Raw genomic sequence first — 13,701 nt, forward strand, 5'->3', positions numbered from 1 at the left:
ACGTCACCGCCTTCTGAACACGTGTCCTCCGGGACGTTCCGCCTGGAAAATCTGGTGGAATAATTACCCAGTTGTCGCTATTAATAACTACTCTTCCCTACTGTACATCCATTCGGGGCTTTTGAGTTTTTTCCCCCCGCACCCGTTCGAGGTCTTCTGGAGGTCGGGCTGACTCGTATTTAAGATCAGCCACTATGGAGGACGGCTGGATGTTTACGGACCTTGAATCCCACCAGGAAACCCAGTGGCCGCTGCTGTCGTCCGGCAGCAGTTAGCATCTATTTTCCTCTTAAACCAGTACTTTAAATGTCGTTTTTTTTTACAGGATAGCTCAACAAGTAAGCACGTTTCTTAATTTTTACCGAATAATTCATCTTTTATGAGCGTAAAATATATTTTACCAAATACTTCATCTTTTATGAGCGTAAAAATCGCCGTCACTACACGCTAATAAGCAGCCCATCGACCACGGTGGTGCCTTCGCCGTCGCATCTACGCTTTTCACAATGACTGGAAGAAGCATTTGAGTGTTTCTTTTCCTACGTCCGACGACATTTTTCATCGACCATGAAGGCGTCCCTGGCCCCCGGTATTCGGCTCATCACGTCCTTCTCTCGGGATAGCTGGTGAGTTCCAAAACAATGACGCATGACATGGTTTTCCGCACTTTTTCAGGGTGTCGGTGAACGTCGCACTCGCTGCCACCGTGTTGAGCGGAAAAGGCGAGTTGGCCTTGTTGCTTATCAGCGACTGTCCCCCGGGGGCGCTGAATGATTTGCCTAACCACATCAATATAGTCAATCAACACACGCCGGTAAACACAATGCGTCATTTCTATTTAATTAATAAACTCATACCTCGTGCTCGCCAACGGGGTTGTTGCCTCTTGCCGTCGCGAGAACGCCACCGCACCAGACTCCCTTAAGAAATTGCCCATTTTACATCTTCCTCCCTTACTGGCTCAGATTTGACCTTTACCGAATCGATACGCTCAGATAGCACGCGAGATATGTGGTGTTTAAAGAATCCGGCCGCGACCGGTGGCTTTAATAGCACGAAAAACATCTCGTTTTACCCTACTTGCGCGGTAGCCCGGTGCGTTAATGAATGACAAAACTCTGATAAAGCATCACTTTTTGTAATGCAGTTTCATTTTAAGCCAGGACCGGAGACAATTGGAGCGTTCATCCCCCCCTATTTCGCTTCTTGAATTTAGTTGCTGTCTTGTGACAATTCAACCTGTGTAACAACTTAGTCACCATACAGGAGAATATTTTATTATTAAGCGTTTCAGCAGTTAAGTTGGCCTTATTTGGCAGGGTTTTGCAACTGTGGGAGCAATGTCCCTCAAATTAAGTCGTCGTTTAATGTGTTATTATCATTAAGCACTATATAATTGCATAGTTATACAGTTAAATGTAATAAGCATTTAAATTTTTTTTTTAGCATTTTACTGCAGCGCTGGAAGCATTTTTGTGAATATTTTGTGCATATTGAACCATAAATAACAACATAATTACCTTACAGCTGACTATAATAAGCATTTTCTAAATTTAGATGTATTCGTCGTGTAACCACAGCTCTTGTAGCAAGTGACATTCTAACAATCATGTTCTGTTTATAGCATAATGATTCATGAAGAGACGATTGATGTGTCATATGAGAGGCTGCACAAATCGGCCCACTAAGTGCATTGTCTCGTTGTTTTGAACACAGGACAGTAGAAATGAAAGAAAAATGGGAACAAGGCAGTTTCTGTCGAAGGCGTTCGTAAAATATGGAGCTGTCACTCGTTCAGCGAACAGTTCCTTCATGTTAGTGATAAACAACTCGCGTTAATTGAGATACTTTGAGCCTGCGGAACAAAAAAAGTGCTAAAAAAAAAAAACATTTCTGCAAGAAATCCTATTGAATTTCATGCAAAAGAAAAAAACAATCACAAGTGCCTGTAGTTCAATTTATGTACAGAGGGTGAGTACTTTTGCCACCTAATTCAATCCACGTTTCCTCCGCAGGTATCGCGGTTTCATTCTGCTGCTGACTTTCCTCTTCTACACGGCCTACCACCTGTCCCGGAAGCCCATCAGCATCGTGAAGGTAGCTATGACAACCGATCACACGCGGGCCACGTTTGCGAAGCGCGTTGCTGCGCGCCGGCCTCGTTTGTGGACAAACGTTCCGCCCCTCCGTGTTTTCCCAGAGCGAACTCCACCGAAACTGCAGCGGCGTCATCCGCCCGGCCGACTTGAACATCACCAACAATGTCACGTGGTGTGACTGGTCTCCCTTTGGTAAGTGCTCCACTCAATTAGACTTTTCCCCCTTTTATTGCGCCAAGGCACATATTTTACCACCAAACGAAAATGTCAGAAAAAGTATATACAGTGAACTCCTGTTTATCGCGGGGGATACATTCCGGACCCACCCGCAATAGATGAAAATCTGCAATATAGCAAGACCACATGACACCCTTTAAACACATTTAAACTCATTCAAACACACTTAGTTACAAAAAAATTTTTTTAAGTATTCCTTAGCACCTGTTCTCACTCGCTCACTTCGTTCTCCAAATAAGAGGCACAGCGTGCTTGATTGCAACTGTTTGTTTGACGCTCCCAGTTGAAGTTTACTGTAAGACTGACTCATAAAACAAAAGAGGTAAGTAAAAATTGGATATTCAAACACCAAAATGTTTGTCCAAACTATGGAATTTGGTCTAACGAGTTATCTTAATTCTAACATATAATGCGAAACCCCATTTAATTGCTGAGTGAGATTGGCATAGATGTTGCAGTAATCATAAACTTTCAAACAGCTACTTCTTTAACACAAACAGAGCAGCAACAGCTACAAACAGAGCAGACAACAATACTCGGGCATTTGTATACGAGTGTTATTTACGCTATAGTAACATTGAAACTTATTTTAAAACAATGTAAACATATTTCAACACGTTTATTTTTTTAGAATTTAGACCGATTTTATCGGGTTGATCGGTATCGGCCGATATTTAGCATTTTATGCTGATCGGCGTTAATGTCATAATTCGCCGATCCGATCAACGACGTCATTGATCGGCTCCGCAAAAGACATTTACTCCGCGTCGCCGCTTGCACAGTATATTTGAATCCAAACGCTAGTTTATTTTTAACCTTGTCGCGTGTCTTTTGACGTAGTATTGGTAATATCTGACGGCCAATAAAGTTATTTAAAAAAAAAAAAAAAAAAGTCAGCAGTGTGAGACAGACAACATGTTGGAGACAGACAACACGTAATGCCCAGATCAGACTACAAGACAAATTTGCTCTTTCACGATTGCACTGTCAGACAACTGCAATAAAATCTTGTACTCCGATACCACCGCATCCCGTTTTTTTACGATCATTGGGCTTTATCTTGTCAACTCAAATGCGACCGGATACACTCGTTACCATGGTGACGACAACACGAATGGAGCGCGCCGATGGTACTATAAGGACAACATGGGGGAAAACGTGTGTTGGTTGTCACCGGTGCTCAGGACAGGGGAGGACGTTCGTTTATGGCTTGCTTGAGGTATGTTCACATACTTTTAATACGGCTCGCAAGCAGGCAACAAAAACGTTATGTAGCCTAGCAAGCTACTGCTAGCACGAACGGTTGGACGTAAACATGCCGCCGTTCTGTCGAATCATGCTCTAAAGATTCGGTGTGGGTGAAGTAATTTAATTACAAATAAAGTAATTGAATTAGAGTAAGTTAGCACCCATTATTTCTGTCATGTTGTAATGCTGGTTTGACCTGACTGATTAGAATCCACGATCTGACTAGAGCAGTGCTTTCCGAACTTTATGGAGGCAAGGAACATATTTTACAATTGAAAAATCTCACGGAACACAAACAAATAAAAATGTCACAAAAAGTGGATATATAATTACTGTATGTACTTCCCACCATCTAATTAATAGAAGACCATTCATTTGTTCTGTCTGTCACTATGCCTCACTGGCATAAATAGAGGAACAAAGATACGTTATTTATTGTAAATATCATTTTTTGAGCAATTAAGTACACAAGTATATACAGTAAATGAACAGGTCATTTAAATAGAGACATTCCTCCATCTTGTGATCGGTTATCGTTTTTTTTAAACCCGCTGATCGGTGATCGGCCCCAGAAATCCTGATCGTGTAAAGCCGAGTTTTTTTATCCACCACATAGTGGGATCTCGACAGGAGAATCACGATATAGCGGGATTACGGTATACTGAAATAATGATGAGCTCGTCTCAATTTGCTTAGTAATTGAAGTTAACTATGTACCTTCTCCCATCGAGTGGAAGAGCACACAATTGTTCTAACTGTCACTCACTGTACTGTACATCACTGACACAGATAGATGAACAAATATACATTATTTGCCGTGAATAAATAATAATTTTCTGACCAATTAAGTGAAATATTATCATGTCACAACACAGTGGTTGTGAATCGCTGCACTGGATAGAAACGTTCAATGAATAAATGTGTTCTCTGTTCAGACCAGGACAACTACAAGACGCTCTTCGGGGTGTTGGACAACTCCTTCCTGGTGGCCTACGCAATCGGCATGTTTTTCAGGTGCGTAGCCGGCGCTTTCAGCTTACGGTCGATTCCATCCGAGTGGGAACCATGTGAACTACAAATATGTGTCACTTGTGTCCGCAGTGGGATATTCGGAGAGCGCCTGCCGCTACGTTACTACCTGAGTTTTGGCATGCTGATGAGCGGATTGTTCACCTGTCTGTTCGGCTTAGGGTTCTACTGGAAGATCCACTCGTTGGGGTACTACGCCGTCATCCAGGTACGCACGCACACACACAACCAGTTGGCACCGTAACTTTAGGTACACTTCTGAATGAGCTCCCACTCAGGCTCTGTGTGAATGTAAATGGTCGTCTGTCTACACGTGCTCTGGGATTGGCTGGCGACGGGGGCAGGGTGTGGTCTGCCTTTCACCTAAAGTCAGCTGGGATAGGCTGCAACGCATTTCAATGAATGGAAATGCTATTAATCAGTTCCAGTGCGTGCCCCCCCCCCCCCCCCAAAAAAAAAACACCAGCAAAAAATGTTTGTAATATGTTTTTTAATATGAAAAATGTCACTCTACAGTATTGTACATTATATATAAAAACATACAGCATTCAGGTCATCAAATTGAATGTAAAACATTAAATGGTGCATCATGATAATTCAATGGGCTTTGTGCTGCTCCTTCTGGTGTGCGCGCCTTGGCCACCAGATGCAGTGTAATGCATACAGACACATACTACACGTACTGTAGATTTGATGATGAAACACCAAGAATGCCATGGATAAGGTAAGGTAAGGTGCATTGTTAGTCATTTTTCACAGAGGATAAAGAATATATGCCTTGAGGTGTTGTATGCTCTGTCTACATGTTTTGCTACTGCTTGTGTTCAAATATAGTATTTTTTTAAAGCTTTATCGTTACTGCGACATTGATGCTAATTTGTTAGCATGTCTATGGAGTTTTGCATTGTGTATTAGCATTACGCAAGTGGACTTCCGTAAGACAAAGTTATGAGGTTTGGTCAAATACACGTTGTGTAATTATTTGATGCTTTATGTTTAGTTTTAAAGTAAACTTCAAGTGGAAGTGGCAAAAAAACAGCTTGAAGCAAGCACTTGGCATCTTTTTCGAAGAATTGATCTGCTAAACTGCTGCTTGTTGTGAAGTCCGCTGTCACCGCAGCTGGTGCTCATAACTCAAATTTTTGCTCGAGACTGAAAAGGCCGAGCAGCAACTTGAATCTTGAAAAACCCGTAAGTCGGGTCACTCGTAAGCCGAAGGACCGCAGTACTAGTTTCCCATCATATTAGCATGTAGATGCTACATACATCCTGTACGTAATCAATAACAGCCGCATCGCTTCCCCCCTTTAACCACTACTGATAAGGGAAACATTATTCACTCTGTAAGATGGCTCAGTCAAGGAGCTCTTTATCAGCTGACTTGTGGCTGCTGAGTCACATGACTGCAGTCACAAGTCAGGGATTCCACTGATACACACGCACAGGCCACGGCTGGCTCTGTGTCACGAGGCTGTTTTTTATGTGTCCACTTATGCCCCCCCCCCCCCCCCCCCCCATCCTCCGCAGGTGTTCAACGGGTTGATGCAGACCACCGGCTGGCCCGCAGTGGTGGCCTGCGTCGGCAACTGGTTCGGAAAAGGGAAGTGAGTACCCCCCCGTTCTGATGACTCCGCATTGTCTCCTTCTCGTGGGTCGCATTACGACACATCGGTGCGACCGTACTTGACAAATTCCCACCCCGAATGCAAAAGCGCTTCTTCTCAGAAGTGCAGCCGAGCAAACGCAGGGTCACGCCACACTGCGCATCAGAAGGAACACACTTCGTTTTCTCGTCAGTCAACACACACTTATTCGTGGTCACCTTGAGGGAACACCTTGCTCGAATTAGTGGAAATATCAACCTCACAAGATGTAAACTGGGTGGGGAAGTTAATGTTCAACTTAGTCAGCGTTCTGGTGGCTCAAAGCCAGAGAGGAAGTCCAAGTCTGTCCAAACGTCCAAAAGGCACACACCCTCAAGGCGTTGATTTTTAATTGAATCGCTCTGGCGACAGTTGGATTGGAGCACATTATTATAATTTATTTGTTTGTTTGTTTTTGTGGCCCCAAAGTCAAACTTTAAGGCTAAAGAGTCCCAAACGTAACTTTATTTATGCTCAGCTAAGACAAAGCGCATTCACACCGCTAATGAAAGTACACTATTTGAGCTCACTCTGCTCATATTTCATCCTAAAAATATAATATAAATATTTTTTTTAAAAAATGTTACAGACACAATACTGAAAGAAGACACATCAGCGGTCACATTATTAGGTACACCAGCAAGCGCAACGATTGTGCCTTTACAAAGATGATAATGCTCACTAATTAGTTGCATTAATTAATAATTACAAATACATCATTCATTTAAAAATAATTGTGTTGCCGCATGCTAGCCTTGTTTGCGGGATGTGTTGCAGCGTGTTTGTCGAGTGCGTTACCGCACGTCGACCACGTTTGCGACCATGAGTGTGTTGCCGCATGGCTGCGATGTTGACGGAGCAGAGTGAACCGCTGGCGTTCCTGTCGACTAGCCCTCAAGCTCTGCTGCCAAACGGCGAACATCTGTGAGTCATTGACGCCCCCTGTAAAAGAGTTTGTAATTGCCTGTAGCTGCCGCAAAATGGCGGCAAAGGACTAGATTCGTCTCCGTGAGGCTCCTCAACCCACCTCAAATTGTTTCCTTTGCACCAATTTCACTGATTGCATTTTTTGTAATTACCAATTACGTACATGACTTCATTGTAGCTTTCACTCCATAAACATTTTTTCCCCACAATTGTGACACACACACATACCCTGTTTATACCATACATATACGTACTCTGTTCGTGTGTGAGGTGCCAAAACCTGTTCAAATTCCAATGTATTGGAATTAACTTTCCTCATAATCGACATGACAGGCCGAGATTCACCACTTAATCGTTATCTTCAACTCAAAAGCTGTGCTGATCTCAAATCCAAACCAATGTCGCCATCTACTGGCATCTGTTTATCATTACAGTTACGTGGAAGCTTGAATTTCACAGACAAGCTGAGCGAGACGCTCTTCCACACCTACCCGTTGAAAACATACTTGACAGATATATTGTCGCTGTCGCCAGGCGCGGCTTCATCATGGGCGTGTGGAACTCACACACGTCGGTTGGCAACATCCTGGGCTCGCTCATCGCCGGCGTGTTCGTCTCGTCGGCGTGGGGCCTGTCCTTCATCGTGCCGGGCCTCATCATCGCCGCCACGGGCGTCCTGTGCTTCTTCTTCCTGGTCGAGAGTGAGTTTTTGAGTTGCTAACCGGGGTGGCGTCGTGCCACTCGCGTCTGACACCTCGTTGCGTGTTCCACTGTGTTCAGAACCCGAAGACGTCAACTGCAGTCCTCCTCAGCATCATGTGAGAATGCACCTAGCTACTTTCACTGCCGGCATGCACGAGAACAACCGTATGAGCGTGTGTTGTGTATTAGAATGACTTGGAAAGTGGTGAGACAGAGCCTCTCCTGCAGAGTCCTTCCCATGTGGTCAACGGTTCCATCGACGCCGAGACGCCGGAGATCGCCGCTGGGCACTCGGAGGCCATCAGCTTCTGGGGAGCGCTCAGTATACCCGTGAGTGCTTTTTACCTTTTATTTTCTTCTTCTATTTAATTTCACATTTTAAAAAATGCAAATGTAAAATTGTTTCTTTTACTGATATTTTTCATATCATTATTTACAGTGAAGTTTATTTAATATTATTGTAAAAAACCTGTACTCAAATAATGATTCTGTTAAGATGAAATTTTCTTAAAAATACACAAATAAATGTTTAAAAACAAACAGTACTTACAAATGAAATGCTAATTTATTTAACTTAAATGTTAAATACAACTGAATTGTATTTAGTGGTATTTCTAGAGGGACCCCGCACACTCCAATTTGAGCATCACTGATGAGCTCATTAGTTTTTGTGCCACATTGGATTTTTAAAACTACTTGATGTAAAATAACATTTGTTCAATTTATTTTAATAATAAAATTATGTATTTATTGTTTATTCTCATTTTGTATGACAATATTGAAAATGTATTTAGTTTTAATTAAGCTATTTTTTTATTTTTAAAACCTAAATGGTACATGTAAAAGGATTTTATTATTATACATTATTTATTATATATGATAAATCAATTAACCAGTCATTTTAATTCGATAAATGAATAAAAACTAAATAAAATTAATAAATCATGTAAAATGTGTAAAATATGAATTATATTGCTAATGAAATAATTCATTAATTCAACTCATGTTAATGTCATATTTGTAAATACATTATAATTCAACAATAATTTATTCGAATAAATAAAATACTGTTAAATGTATCTGCTTTTTTTTTTAAATTCTAATTATACTAAACTAGGAGGACAGTTCAAATTCAACCTGATGGCTGCTTTCTAAGAAGTGTCCGCCTGTTTCGCCTGAGGAGAGGTCATACAGTATGCACACATGATCGGGCGGTTATCGTTTGCCTCATGTGAGTGATAATACAATATCTGACCGAGAGAGAGGAGCAAGGTCCACTAAAAGAAAAGATTAAACGAGGTTAAGTGGAAAGGCACATGTTTTTCTAACAAAATTCAATACCAATTTTGGGAAAAATCTGCATCCTAAGGTGATGAAAATGTCAGATTCAAAGTGACAAGTCATCAGTGTGAGATACACAGTATGCCGGTGTCCCACAGGGAGTGGTGGAGTTTTCGCTGTGTTTGCTCTTTGCCAAGCTGGTCAGCTACACGTTCCTCTACTGGCTTCCGCTCTACATCTCCAACGTCGGTCAGTGTCGACGCTCACGTTTAAATGCTTAAAAGTACTCTCGTATGATGATCAATATGCGTGTTCATCTTTCAGCACATTTTGAGGCCAAAGAAGCCGGTGATATATCCACGCTTTTTGATGTGGGGGGAATTGTGGGTAAGATGTGTTTTTTTGTTTGCTTTTTTAATCCCTAATTTTAGGGTTACAGTGTTGCAGCATGTCAGCCATCGTATTGTGTGTGTTTGACCTACATCAGGCGGCATCATGGCGGGCCTCGTGTCCGACTACACGGGTGGGAGAGCCACCACGTGTTGTGTCATGCTGCTCGCCGCCGCGCCCATGGTGAGTGTTGCCGGGGAGATAGGATCCAGAGCCACCTACGATAAATGAAAATCCGTGATAAAAAGGGACCAGAGTAAAAAAAAATGTTAAATAGCTTTACCCCTCTCGCACAATTTTAACACGTTTATACGGCTTCAAACACAATTAAACTTTTTACAGTATTCCTTGGCACCAGTTCTCACTCTCTGTATGGCAATAAATGGGAGACTATCATATAAAATCCCTTTGACGATAAGAAAAGAAGAATCTCTAAAAAGAGGCACAGCGTGCTTGCTTCACGCTGTTTATTTGTCACTCCCAGTTAAAGTTTACTTTAAAATGAACAGAAAAGCAAAAAAAGAATAAAATGTGTAATTAATCATCAAAATGTTCAACCAAACTAACAAATGTCCGCTAGCGTAATGCTAACATTTAATTTAAAATGACATAGACGCTGATGGAAATTAGCATAAATGTTACAGTGATCATAGACCTTCAAAAAACTGCGACTTTAACACACTCGGAGGAGCAGCACATACAAACAGAGCATACAACAAAACTCAAGGGCATGTATGTATATTTTCTCTGCTCAATGGGAATGACAACTCGTACTGGCGCATAGTAGATGACCTTCTCTGCCTCTTCTTCGTGTTCTTCATTACGCTGCATCTTCCAGTAGAGCTCAGTGCTGCTTGGGATGTTGTGGTACTATCGCTTAAAAATCCGCGATATAGCGAGGGTTCACTGTATGTCGCGCCTTCCCAAGTTTGTCCTCCACGGGAACATAAAGTTAAATGTCTGAGATTTTATTAAATTTTTATTTTTTTGTCCTGCTGCAGCTTTTCCTCTACAACCACATCGGACAACGCAGCATTGGCACAACAATTGGTAAGATCATATTCGATACATTTCTATGCCTCACCTCTAATATCAGTTCATAAATACATGTATATTAAGTAAATTGGTATTGTCCTAGGCATGCTCTTGGTTTGTGGCGGCCTGGTCAATGGGCCCTACGCCCTCATCACCACTGCAGTTTCTGCCGACCTGGTAAGTGTCTCATATTTCCACCTTCTCGTGTTGCTGAATAACTAATAACTAAAATGTATAGATACCTATCTATACATTTTAGCTCGCAATACAAAGCAAAAAAATCGACTAAGCGACGACTTGTAACTTGAAAAAACTCACAAGTTGGGACACTTGTATGTCAAGGAACCAACTTGCAATCAATTCCTATTTAGACAGAGCTTTGGCGGCATCTCGTGGCATCTCAGGGCATTTTGTACTGCATGTTCGACATCAACTATCAATCAAAAAATATTAGAAACAATATGATACAATGCACATAAATAAACGTCTTTTTTTTTTTTTTGTTAAGGGCACACACGAGAGTCTGAGAGGAAACTCCAGGGCGTTGTCCACAGTGACGGCCATCATCGACGGGACAGGATCAGTGGGTAAGAGGTCGGCGTCTTCCCCCCATGTTAGCGTCTTGGCATCAAATTGTTGCTAACTTGGGAGTTGGGGCCGTGTGTAGGGGCTGCGTTGGGCCCTCTCTTCGCCGGGGTGATTTCGCCATCGGGCTGGAACAACGTCTTCTACATGCTCATCTCTGCCGACGTGCTTGCCTGTCTGGTAAGGAACAACATACAGTCAACCCCTGTTGAGTGCGCGGGATTACGTTCCAGACCCGTTCGCAATAGGTAAACATCTACAATTTAGACATACCATATAAAAATCACAAAAAGCGCATTACAAGTAAAAGCCCATTTTCACACATACAGAGCATGAAACAAAAACTGAAATTGTATATTTAAACAGCAAAATGTTTAACCAACCCATTTCGTCTTATACAAAAGGTAATTACAAAGCTTCAAATTGCTACTTTGACACACACGGAGCAGCAACCAAACAGCGTGGCGTACAACAGTTTTGGTTGATGATGGTATGTGTCCTTCAATGACTTCATGTTTGTTTGTTTTCTGCAGTTTTTGTCCAGGCTGGTTTACAAGGAAGCTCAAGGTTGGTGTGGACGAATCCCCCGAGTCAGAGGGTGAGCATCGCCAAACCGTCAAGAAGCCGGAAGGTTTTTGTAGGGAGGCCACAAATTATTATTAATGTATGGTACAATACTATAGTTGGGTCAAATACTGAAATGAAACACCTTTCCGATTCATTCAAAGGGAATTACTTAATGGATCTTGGAAAATTGTATTATTTAGCTTTTGATTTTTTATTTTATTTGTTATTACAATTTTATTGTTTTTATTTTATTTATACATTTTAATGTCAATGTTTTTTAAAGATTTGTTGTAATAGAAAGTAGTATTTGACAGAATTGAATTTTATATATTTATTTTCAAAATACCTTTATTGTACTGTAATAAAAACTGAAGTAAACTGTCTTTTATATTTTATTTATTCATTTGATTTTTTATCTCCTGTTTTTTTTACTATAATAAAAAGCAGTAGTGACGTTTACACACAATTATTATTAAATCACTCCATTGACTCAGTAATTAAAAAGGCCCTATTTTTTGTGTTAGTCATTTATTAAGTTTGTTATTATACTTAAATAATAAAAAGTAATATTAAATAGTCAATTGCATTTTATATATTTATTTTTCAAATAGTGTTATTTTAATAAAAACTGTCATAAACAGTCATTTGTTGGTTTTATTTTTTTCACAATTAAATTTTGTTACTATAATAAAAACTAGTAACGTTAACACAGTCAATTATATTATTAAATCACTCATTTGACTCAGTATTAAAAATCTTTAATTCATTTTACTTTATTCTTTTTAAACTAAATATTGGGATTAACTGAAACAATAACTTTTTAAATATGTATTATCTAAAATGAATGTAATGTATAAATTACCCGTATATAAAATGAATATAAATCTTTGATATATCATAATTATATATTAGTTTATACATCAATTAGAAACATTACTGCATATTAGTACCGTGACAGTTATTTTGACATTGATATCATTAAAATGCAATAATAATTAGTCTTAAATATTAATATAAAAATAGCACATTTTCAAAAAAAATGCTGATTATTAAAAAATACTTTAAAAAATGCACGTAAAGTAAAGCCTTTCCTCATTAAATATTATCATCACGACATTGTTGGAATTCTAACTGCTCACGGCTGCTAATTGTGTCGCAGGTACAAGGAAACTTGAAAGGAGGCACCGCGATGATGACGACGATGAAGACAACCGCCACCACGCCTCAACACGTGACACCTTCACCATCTTTGACTGACTGCAGCGCAATCGAAGCACTCAAGTGATCACCCGAGCCTTTCGATTTATCGTAAAGCGGAGAACTGCAGCGTCTCTGTCGAGACGCTTCTCTTTTTAAATGACCAACGACACACTCTGCCGTGCTTATTTGAATATCCTTTTATCATTAAAGTGTACATACATTACATTTGGGTGCACTGTCGTCTCTATTGAATGCTATCTGGGGATTGCCAGCCAATAATACAGTGGGAATAAAATGTCTACACACCCCTGTCAAATGTCAGGTTTTTGTGACATGAAAAAATGAGAGCAAGCTCAATAATTTCAAAACTTTTTCAACTATTAATGTGACCTGTAACCTGTTCAACTCAACTGGGGAAAAAAATACATTTTCCAGAGGTAAAGTAAAAATAAATGTGGTTGCACAAGTGTACACACCCTCTTGTAACTGGGGATGTACATGGCTGTGTTCAGAATTCACCACTCACATTTAATCTCATGTTAAATGCGAGTCAGACACATCTGCTACCATTTAAACTGGCTCTGATGAGCCCCAAATAAACTACTTCTGTTCTAGAAGGCTTTTCCTGAGATTTTTGTGATCACATCATAGAGCACAAGTCATGGTCCGCAACGAGCTTCCACCCCATCAGATGTGTCAGTCAGGAGACAGGTGCAAAAGAATTTCTAAGGCAATAAATAATTTTACAAAACTAATGA

The 13,701-nt window shown here is 40.5% G+C and overlaps 1 protein-coding gene across 5 annotated transcripts; it reads left to right on the plus strand.

Moving 5' to 3' along the window:
* On the plus strand, positions 1–13,168 carry slc37a2 (solute carrier family 37 member 2). Of its 5 annotated transcripts, none has more exons than XM_061752438.1 (18): positions 5–626; positions 2,016–2,097; positions 2,201–2,291; positions 4,520–4,598; positions 4,686–4,821; positions 6,141–6,217; positions 7,718–7,884; positions 7,964–8,001; positions 8,114–8,215; positions 9,325–9,415; positions 9,491–9,553; positions 9,654–9,739; positions 10,558–10,606; positions 10,695–10,768; positions 11,100–11,178; positions 11,259–11,356; positions 11,710–11,774; positions 12,903–13,168. In XM_061752438.1, the coding sequence occupies exons 1-18, from the start codon at positions 568–570 to the stop codon at positions 12,916–12,918; spliced, it is 1,452 nt and encodes a 483-aa protein (XP_061608422.1). In that variant the 5' UTR covers positions 5–567; the 3' UTR covers positions 12,919–13,168. The 5 variants fall into 5 exon arrangements, 4 of the variants coding, with proteins under 4 accessions (XP_061608422.1, XP_061608421.1, XP_061608424.1 ...); XM_061752437.1 differs by having other exon boundaries at positions 6–626; positions 8,075–8,215; XR_009785236.1 differs by lacking the exons at positions 9,491–9,553; positions 11,710–11,774; positions 12,903–13,168 and having other exon boundaries at positions 1–626; positions 8,075–8,215; positions 9,598–9,739.
* The last annotated feature ends 533 nt before the right edge of the window (positions 13,169–13,701 follow it).

Source organism: Phyllopteryx taeniolatus, chromosome 17 (assembly GCF_024500385.1).
Source record: "Phyllopteryx taeniolatus isolate TA_2022b chromosome 17, UOR_Ptae_1.2, whole genome shotgun sequence".
In the NCBI taxonomy this organism is placed as follows: Eukaryota; Metazoa; Chordata; class Actinopteri; order Syngnathiformes; family Syngnathidae; genus Phyllopteryx; species Phyllopteryx taeniolatus.